Source organism: Dreissena polymorpha, chromosome 5 (assembly GCF_020536995.1).
Source record: "Dreissena polymorpha isolate Duluth1 chromosome 5, UMN_Dpol_1.0, whole genome shotgun sequence".
Taxonomy (NCBI): domain Eukaryota; kingdom Metazoa; phylum Mollusca; class Bivalvia; order Myida; family Dreissenidae; genus Dreissena; species Dreissena polymorpha.
The window spans coordinates 79,649,519-79,668,131 of NC_068359.1; the positions used below are offsets into that span (position 1 = coordinate 79,649,519).

At 35.7% G+C, this 18,613-nt stretch overlaps 1 protein-coding gene and 1 non-coding gene across 3 annotated transcripts; one reads left to right on the plus strand and one right to left on the minus strand.

Moving 5' to 3' along the window:
* Nucleotides 1-1,898: 1,898 nt before the first annotated feature.
* LOC127882058 (inhibitor of growth protein 5-like) lies at nucleotides 1,899-14,658 on the minus strand. 2 transcript variants are annotated; one of them, XM_052430462.1, is made up of 7 exons: nucleotides 14,581-14,658; nucleotides 13,465-13,536; nucleotides 11,556-11,722; nucleotides 8,590-8,707; nucleotides 6,627-6,717; nucleotides 6,185-6,350; nucleotides 1,899-5,691 (listed from the first exon to the last, which is right to left on the minus strand). In XM_052430462.1, the coding sequence occupies exons 1-7, from the start codon at nucleotides 14,615-14,617 to the stop codon at nucleotides 5,590-5,592; spliced, it is 753 nt and encodes a 250-aa protein (XP_052286422.1). In that variant the 5' UTR covers nucleotides 14,618-14,658; the 3' UTR covers nucleotides 1,899-5,589. The 2 variants fall into 2 exon arrangements, with proteins under 2 accessions (XP_052286422.1, XP_052286423.1); XM_052430463.1 differs by lacking the exon at nucleotides 8,590-8,707 and adding an exon at nucleotides 9,746-9,857.
* Nucleotides 14,659-14,863: 205 nt separating this feature from the next.
* On the plus strand, nucleotides 14,864-14,935 carry Trnap-ugg (transfer RNA proline (anticodon UGG)). Its single transcript has one exon. It is a non-coding gene; the product is annotated as a tRNA-Pro (tRNA).
* Nucleotides 14,936-18,613: the final 3,678 nt, after the last annotated feature.

Consider the following 18,613-nt stretch of genomic DNA (forward strand, 5'->3'; position numbering starts at 1 on the left):
TATTTGACCTAGTGACCTAGTTTTTGATCACAGATGATTCAAATACAATCCCAACCCAGATTTCATCAAGATAAACATTCTGACCAAATTTCATAAAGATCATATTGATTGACCTACTTGCTTTTGCAAGTAAAGGAAATGCGACCAATCAGCGCCAAGTTTTTAAAAAGCAACCAACCAATAGGAAATCGTCTCTTTTAGCGTAGTCTTATATGCTTAGATTCTTGAGTATCTCGTTTATATTCAACGTTTTAAATTGTTAAAAGAAAAGCTTTTTTTAAATTATTATATTTTTATTAGAGCACCGCATCAACACTGCAAAGTACCCTATTATGTTTATGGTTCAGCCCAGTACAAACGGGCTGACCATATGGCTGTTTTCAACCGTATTAATACACAGTATATATGTTAAGCAGTGTGCTCAGGCAATGGTTTTTAACGGAAGTCCAGAGGGTGAACAACCCCATCAGTCAGTCATAAAGATTGGATGAAAACTGTGACCTCTATTGTCTACACAAGGTTTTTCTATTAATTGACCTAGTGACCTAGTTTTTGACCCCAGATGACCCAAATACAATCCCAACCCAGATTTCATCAAGATAAACATTCTGACCAAATTTCATAAAGATTGGATGAAAACTGTGACCTCTACTGTCTACACAATCAAATTGTTGACGGACGCACGCATGCACAACGGACGCCGGACATAACACGGTCAAAACCTCACCATGTCACTTCGTGACAGGTGAGCGAAAAAAGCTAGACATGTGTCCATATGGCACAGATGTCCCATATCCCGCTTAACCCATTTATGCCTATCGTCTAGAAAAAAGGCCTTTGCAAACAGCACGAAGACCCAGATGAGACACCGCATGATGCAGCGTCTTATCTGGGTGTGCGCTGTTTGCTTAAAGGAATTTCTGTAAGAAATATTCTAAATACAGAAATAAATATACTAGACATCCTTAATTTTGAAATAAATTGATCCAATTGAGAAGGATGGGAGAGTCTACTAAGCATAAATGGGTTCATGTCAAAAGTTTTACTTTGAGCTTTGAGGTAGGGAGATAGGTGTTAAACGAGACACATTGCCTTATGATGGTAAGTCATCAATTTACGAGTCATGTTCTGGGAAAACTGGGCATAATGCATGTGCTTAAAGTGTTGTCCCAGATTAGCCTGTGCAGTTTGCACAGGCTAAAGTTTGCACAGGCTAATCAGGTATGACACTTTCCGCTTTTATGGTATTTTTAGTTTCAAGGAAGTCCCTCTTTACCAAAAATCAAGTTTTTGTCGTAAAGTGTCGTCCCTGATTAGCCTGTGCAGACTGCACAGGCTAATCTTGGACGACACTTTACGCACATGCATTATGCCCAGTTTTCTCAGAACACCCAGTTTTCTCAGAACACGACTCATATAATAAAGATATGGCTAATATAGGAATTTTCCAAAGGACCTCAAGACAGTGCTATCTGTATCGACTGTTGCTCGTGCCATATACAACCTTCTATGAAAGTTGTCATACAAATTACCCAGTGAAATCATATTATGAAGTATATGGGTCATGCTCTATGAAAATGGGGTTATTCATGGGTGTTAAATGTTGTCCCAGATTAGCCTGTGCAGTCCGCACAAGTTAATCAGGGACGACACAATCCGCCTTAACTGGACTTTTGGAAAGAAGATACTTTCTTAAAATGAAAAATACCATAAAAGGGAAAAGTGTCATCCCTGATTAGCCTGTGCAGACTGCACATTCTAATCTGGGACAACTTTTTACGCACATGCATTAAACTCCCTTTTCACAGAGCACGGCCCATATGCTTACTGCATCCCACTTGTGAGGGCATAAAAGTCAACGGTCAATTACTATGCATCATAAAAAAAGACAAAAATAATTTGATTCAAACAAATAACTTTTATTCTGGTGGATGAATGAAGAATGACAATGATGATGACACAAGCATGGTGATAAATTGTGTTGAACACGTAACTGTGAGACATAAGCATGCATGCATATCAACAAGAATAAATTATGAAAAGATTTAACTCCACAATATTAAAAGCCATAACTTGTGCTTTAAAGACATGCAATAACTGGTTTTACAATGTAAAAATCTATATAAATACAAAAATTGCCATACAAGCAAAAATTCTCTTCTAACTGTTCAGATTAAAGTAAAAACTAATCACTGTAATATTATCTGTGGGTAATATCCTCTTAAACTGTATAATATATAAGAATAACATCTACATGTTGAGAAATGATGCACAGTTGTATGAAGGTTGTGCAATAGATGTGGCATCTACAGTGTTCACAATCATTTTCTTTTTGATCTAGTGACCTCACTTTTGTCCATGTGTGACCCAGTTTGAATTTTGGCAAAGATGTCAATAAGACAAATGTTCTGACCAAGTTTCATATAGATTGGGCATATTATCTGACCTCTAACCTTTAAGCAATCCTTTTGTTTTTTGACCTTGTGGCATGTTTTTCAAAGCCCATGTGACCAAGTTTTTAACTCAGCCAGGATATGATTGGGACAAATGTGACCAAGTTTTGTTTAGAATGTGTACTCATCGTGACCTCTTAATTATTGTATTTGAAATGTTGACCGAGTTTTTGACCCGTGAAACAGTTTCAAACTCTTAATGTGGCATACATTTTCATTAAATGCAGCCTCTAGCAATAATAAAAGCTAAAATTAGCATGGTGTGCTCAAGTGGGCTAAACAAGTAAACCGTTACAATAATGGTGCAATTTTAAATGATGAAATGAATTATGTAGTATTTACAAGGGATAACTAGGTAACAACACAGGTGCAACATGCTTACAAAGTTGTCTAGTCAAAGTACACACTGAATGTTCATGGTCAACATATAAGGTTTTATTTATTAAAACAAAAAGCTTAAACATGTATATTTTAAATGCAAATTATGCACTTCATTGATCTGTTAATGAATATTGTTTTATGAATGACTAGTTTTAAGTGAGAAATTTGATACCTTCACAGACAATTATATAAGCGTATTACCTTGTGCTTTAACATGCACTCTTGAAGCAATTATTCCTAAAAGGCTACCCTTCATTCACTATGTCGGACGTTATTTACCATGGGGGGACAAGAAATAGAGAGTAAACTACTTTCAGTGAATTATGAAATACAGCGACAGGTCAACAGACTTTAATGAGAATGAATACACAGTATGGCAAATGGAAGATGATTTGATCACATTATGACACCTTTAAAACAATACTACAATAACAATGGAAGGTGATTTGATCATGACTAAATATAAATTAACTAAAGCATCAACAACAGAATTTGATATTATATTTCACTATCAAACTTGAAACTAGAACTAAAATATGATGTAAATTATTCTAACCAGGGTCATTTGAAAATTTGTCTTATGTCATATGCAGACAGTGTTGCTCAAGATTAGCATGTGCAGTCAGGTCAGACAAACTGACTGCTTATGAGACCACGAAATCTTACGTGACTTTTATCACACAGGCACAGTGTAGCTCCTGACCGGACTACTTGCCTGCGCAGGTTGATCTGTAGCTTCACTGGCTGCATATGGCATAAGACCCATTTTCGAACGACTCTGTTAATATCATGCAGTAAGATGGTCATTGTAATGTAATGGTCATAACAATAAAGGATCTGACATCATATCCATGGTTAAATATCATAAATACTCATTGATCATGCAGATTTACAATTAATACACATTCAGAAACAATGCATGCTTTTGTACATGATATAATATATGCCAAAAATAACCAAACAATCAAATTACTTTCATAAAACAAATATGGCTTGTGTGTTTTCCTTTAATGTGGTGAAAAACATTCAATGTTGTTTTAACAAACTACCTTTAAAGAAACATGAAAATTTACATTAATTTGAACTGCTTTCATTAAATTATACATCAGCGCGTATCAATATCGCGTATTTCTAACAAAAGATTACATTCTCATTTAAACGTTATTACAATAATAATGCATGGAAAAAATTCCATGACTGTTTGGTAAAAATTTTGGATCAAAAATCAAAATAAATGTAAAACTTAAAGCATTCAAAGCACCCTGTTATTTTCCCACAAACTTCATAATACTGAAATTCAATTAATTGTTAAGACATGCTTAGTAATTGAAAGACAAGCGAATCAAAGATACATATCTATATGAGCCGCGTTCTGAGAAAACTGGGCATAATGCATGTGCATAGTGTCGTCCCAGATAAATCTGTGCAGTCCGCACAGGCTAATCAGGGACAACACTTTCTGCCTTAATTGGACTTGTGCTAAGTCTCTTACTTCATTTAAATGAAAAATGTCATAAAAGTGGACAGTGTCGTCCCTGATTAGCCTGTGCTGAAATAATAATCCATTTAAAAATCTAAGAAAAAATTATTTGCATACAATTCATCAATATAATTGTATTTGCATACAATTCATCAAACTTAACACAGAGTCAACATGGTTTAATTCCAATGGTATGCTGAACTAACAAAAACCATAACTGCTGCCATGCATTTCACTTTCATGCAGTCTGACAGCAGAACAAAGCTAAACGTGGCCATAAAAAGGGTCTTACAATTCAGACAAAACACTTCAAACAAATAGAGTAAATCAAATGTAGTAAATTTTAAGTGCTGACTGGAAATTTGAATTGATATAACAAAAGCACCGCATAACGGATGCCACGCTCGGCTATGGGTGCAGTTTTAAATAATTGTGTTTTTTTAGAGGTCACAGTGACCTTGACCTTTGACCTAGTGACCCTAAAATGTGTGTGGCACGTAGAACTCATCAAGGTGCATCTACATATGAAGTTTCAAAGTTGTAGGTGGAAGATCTCAGATTTTGGAGCCAATAATAAGGTTTTAGCACGACACGGCGAGATGGCTATGACAATACCTCGGGTTTTCTCCGAAACGCCGAGTTAAAATTGCGTCTTTCAATCAAAAAGTAAAAAAACATGCAGTTTGCCTACTCTTGAATGGCATCTTGCAAATCTTGAAACTCTTCACACGGCCTCAGCCTTTTTGTAGTCTGATTTAAAAGCAGTTTTTGGTTATGTTCCCAATGGCCAAAAGTATCTTTATAACCAAATCCAGCCCAAAAATCACAATTCACTGTGCAACATTATGATTATAAATAAATCATCTGAATAAGTGTACAAATAATTACTTTTAAAGTTTTATTATTCATTTAACATTTATGTTCAGGAGTTTTTGCTTCATGTTTTTATTATCAATTTGTCAAAATATATTTATAGAACAATAATTCTTCTTCCCAATTTTAAGAAAATTGATGCCTAAATTTCTAATTTCATGGATACGTGTCATATTCCAAAAATGGTGAGAAAAAGCCCCAGATCAAAATTCCAATATCACACCAAGGATAGGTAAATATATAAAGCATTAAGTTATGCTCTACACTTGCAAAAATTGTTCCTACTAAAGGTAATCATTTATCCTTTGAAAAAAAACGTTATTTATTTCAAATAAAATAAAATATATAATAAAACACCAGTCAAGCTGTTATTTCAAGCGCACCAAACATTTGTCCACACTTTCATTTTTTCTTTCGTTCATCTGTACATCGGGGGCAATACCATTTTCCTTTGGGTTTTGCGGTGAGTCCAACACAGCCAAAATGAAACCACTCTATGGGACACTGAAAAAAGGCAATACATTTTCAGGGATGGATATAGGTAGGGTCCCACTAGCCCTTGGCCCCTACAATTTATGGTTGGACCTTTGATTTTCAAAGAAAGCACATATGTATTTCGTATAATACCTACTGAAAGAAAGAAAGTGGGCAACCAATTTGTATTTTTCTATCCCTGCATTTAGAGAAGTGAACAATCAATTATTTGAATGTAACAAGTCTACGAAATTATTTGCAAATATCCTTTCATGCATAAAGAGTATTTTAATTGAACGCTGTAGCGTAGTGGATATGGGGCCCTGCTAGAGACTGGGGGGGTCACAGGTTTGCTTCCAATTGTAGGGGGGTTCTTTGGACCTTCCCAAAAGACTCCAAGTACAGGTTCTACCTTGAAAACAGACTCTAAAATGTTAAAAATAGCCTATGGCTGTAGATGCAATCACCGTAAATTAAGTAGGTTTAACCTCAACTAAAATAACTGAATATTAATGTCACATACATCAAGATTATCACAGCCGATCATTTCTCCATACGACACCTGATGACACAGGCAGTATGTGGGCTCGTTAGGGTCGACGGGCATGTCAAGGACGTCAGACGGGTTGTTCATTGTCAAGGACAACAGCGGGGACAGGATAGGTGGCGCTACCGGCTCAACTCCTGACCTGGAAGAACAACATGATGAGATAACAAAGCAATATGAACAGAGCAAACAAAATACTTTTGGTTTAAGCAAATTTGAATTAGATAACAATTATATATGAATATAGCCCTAATCGTACTTTTGAATCTTGGATTCAATTAAAGTGGAATTTCATAACAGTGAAGTATGAATTGATGCATTGAACGTGGAATCACCATTTTAAAAAGCAAATTAATATCCATTTAACAAATCCCATTAATAAATAGTTCACAAATCTTATTAATCACCAATCACTAACCCCTGTCCTTTCTTCTTTTTCTTCTTTGGTATCTCGTCATCAAATTCTTCTTTCATGGACTTGCGCTTCTTCTTCTCTTTGTCTTTCAGTGCTAAAACAAGACAACAATATACATTGTAAATCTGAATAATTGTACATACAATTTATTATTGATTAAACAAAAAAAATCTTTATACAATTTGAATTATTTCTAAAACCTGTTATACTGCATTTGAGTATTCCAATAATTCTTCTAATTCTCTGTTGTTTATTACTATTCCAGGTTTGAAGATCGAAATATGTTTCAATTCATAGTTGTAAAGCGCCTGTGCGTTTTTAAGTAATCAATACGCATTTGTGTGATGAATAATTTTAAATAAGCAACAAAACTTAGTTCAAACACATGTGCATATTGTATGAAATAAATATACACACAAGTGCATCAATTAAAAGTCATCACTTTGTTGAAAATTTAAATAACCAATAATTTAAAATTTGATTAATGCCAAGAGTGCTTGCAAAGATACTGGTGAAAGTGTTAACAATATAATGCATGAACATTTAACAATGAGTTAAACAATAGAAGAGACAATAAATAAAAATTGAAAACTAAATTATTTCATGCAAACAAGAAGTGAATGCTAATCTTCTGCTAATCTTAAGAATAAATAATTGTTTTCATATAAAATACATGAATGTTAATTATATATAACTTGGGTTTTGGATGAAAGTGAAGCAATTATATAGTCACATGCTTTCATTTTTTAATCTCCGATAATTTTACAACTATTGTTAAATAATGTCATGAATAAGTTTAATGAATTGCACTCTGATAAAAGACCTTGTAATGTCAGACAAACCTCATTAAATACAAATGTAACTGTAACAAGATAGAGCAGTACTATACATATAAAGAGCATGGTAAAGGTTTAAAAATAAAATTAAATTGATAATTTTAAAGTAAACTATTATTAGTGTCCAGTAACAGTGATATTCTTCAATACTGTTGCACCAAAACTTACAGTCCATACAAAAGTTGCCTGTCCCTGTCTTGATGAATGAAAACACAAGTATGCAAACAAGTCTTCAAGAAAGCAACAAAGCAAAGGCATAATTTCAAAAACAAACAATATGCTGCATTCAATAAACGCATTTGCCCCAGTGGAAGCCTGGTCAGTATTGTTAATGGGCCAAGTTGAAAAAGTCTATGCCAAAAAGAAGGTTAATCAAAAAGGTCAAAATGACGTCAGGTGTAGTGGCAGTGTTATCCCGAAAAATTTCAGAAACCAGTTATATTTTCAAAGTAGCTGGCGACTAAGCAATAAAACTGGTGTATTTGCACCATTTCGAGTGATATTTTGGGGAAAGTAGCCGGCATCTACATAGAATGTAACCGGTGAAATCACCGACTGACGGTTCTTCCGGAGAACACTGATTGTGGGTGTGTTGATTGTGTTCATAGATTACATCAATTCAAGTATCTAAACTTTTTAGCATGTGGTATTTCTATGAAGACAAAATGGGTTCTTTTGGGTTAGCCCAGAATTTGGATCTTCTGATTAATTCAAAACGTTATTGAATGTCAAGGTAAAATATGGTCAGGTGTTGACAGCGTTCAAAGAAATAATTCCTACAAGTATCAAAGCTTTGTATGAAGCATTAATGATGCTCAACAAAACACATCATTTTTCGTTCACCAGAAATTTTGACCATATCAATTATTCCAAAAGAAGGAGAATGTCCGATTGTCGAGGTGAAATTGTCTTCAGCTGTTAAACCAAATGTCCTCATCAAATGGAAGGATGCACAGACAGATGGAAAAAACTAACAATAAGCCAATCGCTATCTACAGATCGTACAAGCATAAAAAACACAACATAAAGAAGGGCTTATAGCCCCCAAACATTTTCACCATTTAAGCCACAATGAAAATATGATCTGATGATGATGATTGATGTCGGACTGTTACATCGTTCATACACACTTGATTTTTTCCCAGAATCCGATTTTTCCTCCTCTTTGGGTTTGCTTTGGCTCTTTTCTCTCAAATCTGCCTCGAACCGGGCCAAATCAGCGTCCAACTTTCGTATATGTTTATCGACCTTTGAGAAATTAACAAAGCGGTTAGGTTAATACTTTTCTCAAAACTGTGACATTCATTAGCACTAACTTCTGACCATAAGGGTAACTCCTTTTGAAAAAGTTTGAATAACCAAATGTTAAGCATTTATAAGTAAAGCATTTTGAACTAAACATTAAGTTCAACTTTTGTTTGACTGTGATTTAAGTGCTTTTTTCAAATCTAAACAAGCCTTAAACTTATTACATCTAATAATATTTTTTTCTGTATTTCAGGTACATGCTAGACAACGCTATCTCTGTACCCAACTGAGTGAGTTATTTATTTAGATTATGTAAACATATTGTTGCCAAAATATTAGCTTACATGATTGTCAGTAAAACTTAATTTTGAAATTCAATTTTTTTTAAAAAGGAGCTACCCTACCACCGAGACAAGAGTATGCAAAACCTCTCAGAAACAGAACACAGTTTTCAGTTGAATTATTTAATATCAATTTAAAATGTTTCCATGTAAACTACTTTTTTTGACAGCAAACAAGTCCTTGGGTATTTGGGGTACACTTTGCTGTATGTCATTTTAGATTTAAGTCACTAAAAATACAACAGGATTTTTATAATTCACTTGAACTTAAGTAACAATAATCAAACAAATCTTTCAGAATATTTGAGCCCTGTTTTGGGAAAACTTTACTTAGTGCATGTACATAAAGTGTCGTCAAGATTTGTCTGTGCTGTCCCCAAAGACTCATCAGGGACAAGACTTTCTGTGTTTATGGACTTTCTTCCTTTCAAGGAAGTCACTTGTAAACCAAAATCCAGTTTCAGCAGAAAGTGTCGTACCTGATTAGCCTGTGCGGACTGCACAGAAAAATCTAGGATGACATTCAGTCATTGTATTCTTTAGCCCATTTTCACCAGAACGAGAGTATTTTATAAATTTTTACAAGAACACGGGAAACACGAAGGAAAGAAAGTCGGTGCGGTATCTGAGAGGCTTGGCAAATGTCTGGTTTTCCACACCCTGCATGACAAATGCACATGGAATTGGCAATACAAACTTTTTGGGACATTTTCTTTGTTTTCATCTTCGGAGCAACTCGAAGCGTAATCTTTCAAGTCGGCCTCCATTCTCGCAATATCCCTATCATATCTCTGAATGTACCTGTCGACCTATAGAAACAGTCAACGTATTTTAACCCTTTCAGCGCTGGAACCGAATTTTAAAGGCCTTCGCAAACAGTTTGGACCCAGATGAGACGCCACAAAACGTGGCGTCTCATCAGGATCCAAACTGTTTGCTATTTTGATAGTATTTTTTGAAAAAAAATTCTAAGAAAATGCTAATTTTAGAAATTCAGCAGACGACATTTTAGCAGACTAAAGATTTCCCAGCATGCAAAGGGTTAAACCTTTCCAGCTCAAAAGCAAAGTGAAAATGGCTGTTTGCAACCAGCATTAAACTCAAAAACCTGATGGTAACTAGCAGTCTGCTCAGCTTTTCTGCTGTTTGCTGCTCATCAGTATATTAGGGTTTGAAATGAGGCCTTTGAAACTTGAATCTAGTCAAGGTCTTAAATTTAAATTGATTTTGCAAGGGACTACAAACACATCAAAATGCGTATCTGAGCAGTAAAGGGTTAAAAATCAAGGGACGAGTATATACCTCATTCAGGGTTGGACAACCAAAAGGAAATAGTCTTTCAATTTATGACATCATGCCAGGGATGAACATCAAAAGAGCCCCACTTAGAAATGTTGCTTTTAATTTGCCGTTAGCCCTAGAATTTCTGACTCAAATAATCACTGTACACAATTTATTGAAAGAAGGAGGTTAGGTCACTATAAGCAAAATCTTTGTTTCTAACACTTATTAAGATCAAATAATTACTATGAAAGTATAAAAGTTATTTTATAATTACAAATTCTTTCACTCAGAATCTGCCCAGTTATCTACTATCTATAAGAATGAACTCTGTATATATGGTGGGCATAGTCAGTCTTCAAGCTCCAAATGCCTGACGGCCTGGACATGCTATTCTGGCTGTTGGAACTTCTGAGACCAGCTAGTGTTAATTTCACATTTTCTATAATAGCATACAGTTTGCGGCAACATGATTCAATCGATGGGAAGCCCATATAATACATTTAAATAGCAGCACAACCAAGTACTTAATAATAATTGTTCTAATGAGACCAAACCATGTTAGAAAACATTACAAAGAAGTGCGTGTTTTTTTGCTTCATATCTCACAGCCGGTGCATTTTGGTTTGGGAAAAATTGCGGGGAAAATCATGCAATCAGGACAAATGAAACATTATTGATATGATTATAAATAACAGTTTCAAATGGTTTATAAATGAATGTTTAGCTTAATTAATGTTATAAAATATTACAGAATTATGACCATGCATAATAAACTCAATTAATTAATTATTAAAGTTTATTGGAAAAGTTCTGCATCTTTATGGGGAAATTTGGTCAGATTTTGGGGAATAATTGTTACTTTTTGCTAATGGGAAGCAGCATGTAAGAGGAAAAAAATTACTGCACCTATGTATTAACCCTTCCCACTCAGAGACAAAGTGAAAATGGCTATGAGCAAACAGCAGTACTCTCAGTCTGTTCAGGATTTATGCTGTTTGCTGCTCATTAGTATCTAAGGGTTGGAAACGAAGCCTTCAAAACTTACATTGTAATCTAGTAAGAAAGATCACAAATTAAATTTAACTTTCAAAGGGACAACAAATGCATAAAAATATGTATCTAAGTGGTAAAGGGTTAAAATCAGAGAAACTTGGCATGTCTGATTACAAATTTAGAGGGCTTGCAATCTTTCCAAATTTCAATTTATTAATACTTGTATATACCATTTCATACGTCTGCATGGCAAGCTGTACTTTGTCGTCTCCGAACTCCCGGCTCTTGCTGAAGAGTTTCTGTATCGCAGAGAGAAAGTCGGTCCTCTTCTCGGGTGACATTGTGCGTACTGTGGACAGGTAACCTTCGGCTTTGTCATCTATCTCTTTCATTAGATCTGCAAAGAAAACCTTCATGTGCTGATTTTTTTCCATATTTTTAATATAGTACCTCAAGTTAACTTTTTTCTTATGCAATGACATTGGTATCAAAAATTGTAATCGATAAATAATCATTATGAATTTCAACAATTATACAGCCAATTAATTAAATAGGAAAAAAAAGTATTGAAAAGTGAATTAACAAGAGCTTTCAGAGGACAGCCCGCTCGACTATTCCAGTGCTTGAAAGTATAACGTAAGCCATCATGGGGAAATTGTTCATCTTCAATAATTTATTAGACGATCTTTCAAAAAATAAAAAAAGGAAAAAACTAATTTTTTTAGGGGGGGGGGGGGGGAAAGGGTAGGGGGGTTGAGAGGGGGGTATAATGTGGGGTGGGGTGTGGTCATTTATTAGATGATCTTTCAAAAATAAAAAAGGCAAAAAAAAAAAAATGGGTGGGGGATATGGGGAAGGGGGGGGGGGGTGGGAAGGGATTCTGGGTTGGGGCGTGGGGTATTGTTTGGATGGAATCCATTGTGGTATTCAGGTAAGTGTTGTTTTGTCAAAGTATTAATAACATTTGATCATAAATAAAGAAGTTATGGCAATTTAAGCAAAATGTTCAATTATCTAAGTATAAAAGGGACCATAATTCTGTCAAAATGCTTGATACAGTTGTCTGCTCTTGTTTATAGGTTGGGGTCATGTTGGTAAATAAGCATGCAAAATTTGAAAGCAATATGTCAAGGGATACAGGAAATATTTGGGGTATTACGCAAACTTTAACATAGATTTATCAATAATATGCATATTCGAAGTAAAAAAGGGGTCATAAATATGTCAAAATGCTTGATACAGTAGTATTCAGAATACTCCCGCAAGTCTTTGATTTTGTATTTTATAAAAACTGTATACATGAACATGCAGAAAACATGCAAGAGAACGTCTACTCTTGTTTACATAAACATGCATTTTGAAATGGCTGATCAAAAAATCCGAATTGGTGCACTGTTGGTCCAACTGATAATTGTACAAAATGCGTATGCCAAATTTTATGACGATTTTTTTCACTCACCAAAAGTATAATTCATGCATGGACCTCTGTTCCCACTTAGAAACAAGTGAAAATGGCTATGTGCAAACAGCATAAACCCAGAGCAGATTTTATGCTGATTGCTGCTCTACAGTATCTAAGGTTTGGATAAAGTCTTAAAAACTTGAATCTAGTAAAAAAGGTCTTAAATTAAATGGAACTTTCTAAGGGACTTCAAATGCGTGAAAATATGTGTCTAAGTGGTAAAGGGTTCAACATTTTACTGCCAATGTTCAGGAAAATAATTGAATAACTTTTCAGCGATTTTTTTTTTTGCCCAATTGGGAAAAGTACCAGTACCAGACCAATTGGGAACAATAATGGTTTAAAAAAAATGGAATTGGGAAAATTGGCGTTGTGAAGTCTTCTTCAGGTTGGGAAAATGGTGTATTTGATATGTTGCTAACAATTACTTTAAAAATTATAACCAAGTTGTTAATATTATATTTACATAATTTCAAGCCATAGAGCTGCATAGGCTCATTAACTAATTGTTGCATTTTATTTAAAAAGTATATTAAAAAAAAAAACTTCAATCTGGATTTTTTGGGGATTTGTGTGTGTTTTTTCTCCATTGGGAAAGAGCCATTTTAAGGTGCTTGATGAAGAAGGAAAAATCTCTGCTGTGGATCTTTGTGCCATTTTATCCATTATAAAATTACCTTGTGCTTTTTGGTCCAGATCTTTCATCAAACTGAAATTTCTTTGCAATTCCCCTGGAAGTGATTCTAAACCTAAAAATAAACAGATAGAGTTATTAATACTACTACAGAATTATTCTCTCTTTCATATAATTCAACTTAATGTCACCGAACCAAACTCAAGCGGGATTGGTGGAGTGTGTGGAGGCCCGGTAAGCTTAGTAAGCGAGGTGTCACGGGTTCAAGTCCCAGACTGGCTGCACACTTTGCACCACCTGGCGACAATAGCGCCCAACGTGGGGCTACAGCCGTTACACTTCTCCATAGAACTTGCCAGTGGGTTCGTCAAGAATTTGAGGATCATTTCCAGCATGGCAAGGGAGAATGTCATGGTACTGAAATTTAGCGGGATTGGTGGAAGGATGTGTGTTGGCCCAGTCGGCTCAGTTAGGAGAGCACTCGCCCTGTAAGCCAGGTGTCCTGGGTTCAGGTCCCTGACTGGCTGCGCACTTTTCACCTACTGGCTCATGTGACATAAGGATACAGGCTAGTACAAATAATTAGATGAACGATTTTTATGTTTATTGTAGTTAAAGAATAATACATTGTATAAGAGTATATTGTGTTTTCATGAAATAAAATATTTTAAGTCAGAATTTTGTGTAGAGCTTTTTACATTATTATTATTTATAAATAACTGAAAGACAGCTGTGCAGAAATTGTGGAGATTTTATCCAAACTAGTAAACCTGTAATTCACCAGGTTAATTTATTATCATTTTCAATTTTAGGTACGAATCATATTAGGTACGAATGAACGTCCCAAACATCATACTTTTCAAATTAGATTTGAAACGTTTATTTGAAAATGCTATGCATATATCAACAGATAATTGATGATGTTATAATAATTAACACTTAAAACACAACCACAATAATTAAAACGTTATTTTCCATTTGACATTTGCGCCAAAATTGTGTAAAAAAAGTAGGTCAGTAGAAAAAAAATGTCAAAACGTTCCTAGAAATAAAATTGGCGTATACACTAACTATGAACACCAATTATCAAGTTTTTACATAATTATAATAATTTGTTTGGATGTATAAATGCACACGATTATTAATAAAACGTATTTACTGTCTAGATAATGTTCCAAATACATCGCAGTCGCCATTTTGATTTTAGTTGTGTCACGTGATCAAAAAGTTTATGTCTGTTGTCACATGCCATTTATTTTTCGATTTTTGAAATAATTAACAAATTGTCAACGATACGTGATCAGTGATTGTAATTTAAAAACACCTTTGTTTGGTGCAGTTCTATTTCAAAAAGTAATATCTGAAAAGAATGTATTTGGTTAGCTACTAATAATGAATAATGTTAGTGATATATTAATATTGCCAACGCCTTAATACATAGCGGCCCGTTGGTCTAGGGGTATGATTCTCGCTTTGGGTGCGAGAGGTCCCGGGTTCAAATCCCGGACGGGCCCAAGACCTTTTGTCATGCCCCTGAAATTTCTTAACCAAATTTAACTTTAGAATTCTACCAGGGACCTGATTCTACGTGTGACCTTAACTTGTGGGGTTTGGGAGACGGGTGATTCAATTTTTTTTTACGAAACATTTTGTCGATTCTCGGGGTCTTTAGAGGCTCGTTATCAAAACTGCATGATAAGTGACACATTTACATGAGTTTTAAGGCCAAATGTGAGCATTGATCTTTAAAAGTGACATTGACCATTGAGTAAGTCTTTTATGTGTCACAGTGGGTAACACACACACACACTCAAATATGTATTCGTCCTCGAATACAGTGATGTATAATTACACATCGGCCTGTGAGAGCATACCCAGGTTACGTCACGGTCCCACGTTGGGCACCAATTTAACCTAGTCAGAAAAGTCCCCAACCACAGTGGGCATTGAACCCGAGACCTCCCGAACACAAATCAAGAAGACATGTTACCGCGTCGCTATAAGCCAGCTCAATTAGCAAGGCATCGTAAGCTTTCCTTTAACCGAACCCTGCTACACATGCGGCGCGTCGTCGTTAATGGTCCCCATTTGTGCCAGATTATTTCCATACAGTTATGTGGCAAATATAGCTGAGAGATGTTGAGCTTTTGAATGGCCAAACTTGAATATTGAGCTTAATGGATTGCCTTAAACTTTGAGGTTGGGAGACGGGAACACCATTTTATTCTGGTGTATGGCCATTGAAGGCGGATGCAATTATATTCCACAAAAAATGCCTCGCATAATGATCGGTATGAATATACATTTAATGTCCACTAGAGTCGATCAGAAAATGCATCAAAATAGCCCGGTGCACAAGTTCACTCGATGATGAACATGTTTATCACAGTTTATTGCGCAAATATCTATAGATCTTCGTTTGAAGTTACGTCACTCCATCGTTTGAACTTTTTGAGCTATAAGCGACACATTAATCTGGCGAAATAAATGACGGAAAGACAACGGCAAAGTTGAGACAGCTTTCTCATGATTATTTCAAAGACGCTTCATACTTTTCTTCGTAGAAAACAGACTCGAGAAGATGTGCTTCTCTGCAAGCCAGTTTACTTGGAATAAACTCTTTTCTGTTTGTAGGTGTAACAAATTGAAGATAACTCGAACAATCCTAGTTGACAATTTTATACACATTTGCCTCCCTTGAACCATACACTTATTTTACACTGACTGCGACTGTACAAAAGTTTTCGCCCATCTTTAAGGCCGTCTCTGGAATTGTCACAATTCCAGACACGGCCTTAAAGATGGGCGAAAACTTTTGTGCATACACCACCCCTATTAAAATGTGCAACGTTCGAAATTATTTCAAATTATAAACCCCACAATAAATGAAACAAATTAAGTGCGTTCCGTTAACAAAAACAAGAACCGAGTTGAATTGAATGAAATATCATGGTTACCTTGAAAATTCAAAATTTTTCTTGTAATTGGTTGAAAATTAGCAATAATGTGAATGTTTAAATATGCTGCTGTATTACAGCTTCAATATACATTTATTGGCAATGTGCAACCTATATAAAGGGAAGTTTTAAACAAACATATGATAAACAAATTGTCCTTTGCAATAGTATTACATTTTTTCTGTTTCATTAATATTCTTTTTGATATTGGATGCGCCGAATCACAATTGAAACAACCATGGCAACAGTATTCAAATAAAACCCCCAATCTGTGTTATATAGATGTTAAATCCACTGTAATAATGCAATAACACAGTGAATTCAGTAAACGTGAAACTTGCATATTAAAACAATTATAGCAGTTGTTGTTGATGTTTTGTTGTGTATTTTTGCTGTTGTTGTTATCCCCACGCTTTTTGAAAAAAAGGTGGGGATATTGTGGTTATCTCCGCCGTCCGTCCGTCTGTCTGTCTGTCTGTCTGTCTGTCTGTCTGTCTGTCTGTCTGTCTGTCTGTCTGTCCGTCCGTCCTGGCCACTATCTCCTCCTACACTAAAAGCACTAGAACATTGAAACTTACACACATGGTAGCTATGAGCATATGTGCGACCCTGCACTATTTGGAAATTTGATCTGACCCCTGGGTCAAAAGTTATAGCGGTTGGGGTGGGGCCGCGTCAGAAATTATCACTCATTTTTTTAGGTTATTTTACATTTACTTCTTGATTTCTACACCGATTCACTTCAAATTGATACTGAACTTTTGTTATGACATTAGGGTCAATCTCAACTATGCATGGCCCCAATCCCAACCCTGGGGCGCCCGCCCACATAGGCCACACCCACCAAAAAATTCCATTTACTATAATTTTTTCATTTCTACACGGATTCACTTCAAATTGATACTGAACTTATCTTATGACATTAGGGTCAATCTCAACTATGCATGGCCCCATAACCAACCCTGGGGCCCCGCCCACATAGACCACACCCACCCAAAATTGCCTTTACTATAATTTCTTCATTTCTACACCGATTCACTTCAAATTGATATTGAACTTCTCTTATGACAATACAGTCAATCTCAACTATGCATGGCCCCATTACCAACCCTGGGGCGCCCCGCCCACATAGACCACACCCACCCAAAATTGCCTTTTACTATAATTTCTTCATTTCTACACCGATTCACTTCAAATTGATACTGAACCTCTCTTATGACAATACGGTCAATCTCAACTATGCATGGCCCCATTACCAACCCTGGGGCCCCGCCCACATAGACCACACCCGCCCAAAATTGCCTTTTACTATAATTTCTTCATTTCTACACCGATTCACTTCAAATTGATACTGAACTTCTCTTATGACAATACGGTCAATCTCAACTATGCATGGCACAATTACCAACCCTGGGGCGCCCTGCCCACATATGTCACACCCACCCAAAATTGCCTTTTACTATAACTTCTTCATTTCTACACCAATTCACTTCTAATTGATGATGAACTTCTCTTATGACAATACGGTCAATCTCAGCTATGCATGGCCCCATTACCAACCCTGGGGCACACCTAAGTCAAACATTCGGCGTGGGGATACGCGTCGGCCTCTGCCGCGCCATTTCTAGTTTTTTTTGCGGGGGGTCCTGATATTGACAATTGCCGCCCCTCTACCTCTACAACCAATTCTCACCTCTTACACCCCTAACCGCCGTGTTCCGTGCAACGCAATCTCGCACAGAAAGAGTGTCAAGGACATTAAGTGCCCGGATGAGATAGCGTGACAACGAGTCATCAAAACAAACACCGCATTAGACATTCGTATAGATAACACAGTTTACATACGTTTTTGGAATATTTGACCTGACCTATGACAACTCGATTTTGTTTTAAACACTTGTAGATGTATTGATTAGCACTGTGTTTTGTTTCTAGTAACCATCATTTACAACTGTACAAGCATTTATGTTCGTCGGTATTAAATTTTGTTTTGTTTTTAATTAAAACAAGAAATATCTTTTAAAAAGATATACGGCGTTGATTGTGGTCGATGTTTATGAACGATCAAAATTTATCTCTATGAGATAAAAAGTAGCGGATGCCTTTTTTCTGCGCAGTTCTTAGCTACATCATAAGCAAATCAATTACGGGGTGTTGCGCCAGATTTCGTGGCTTATTTTGCTTTATGTGATATTATTACTCAGATATCTATATTTACAGAATAGAAAAACACAA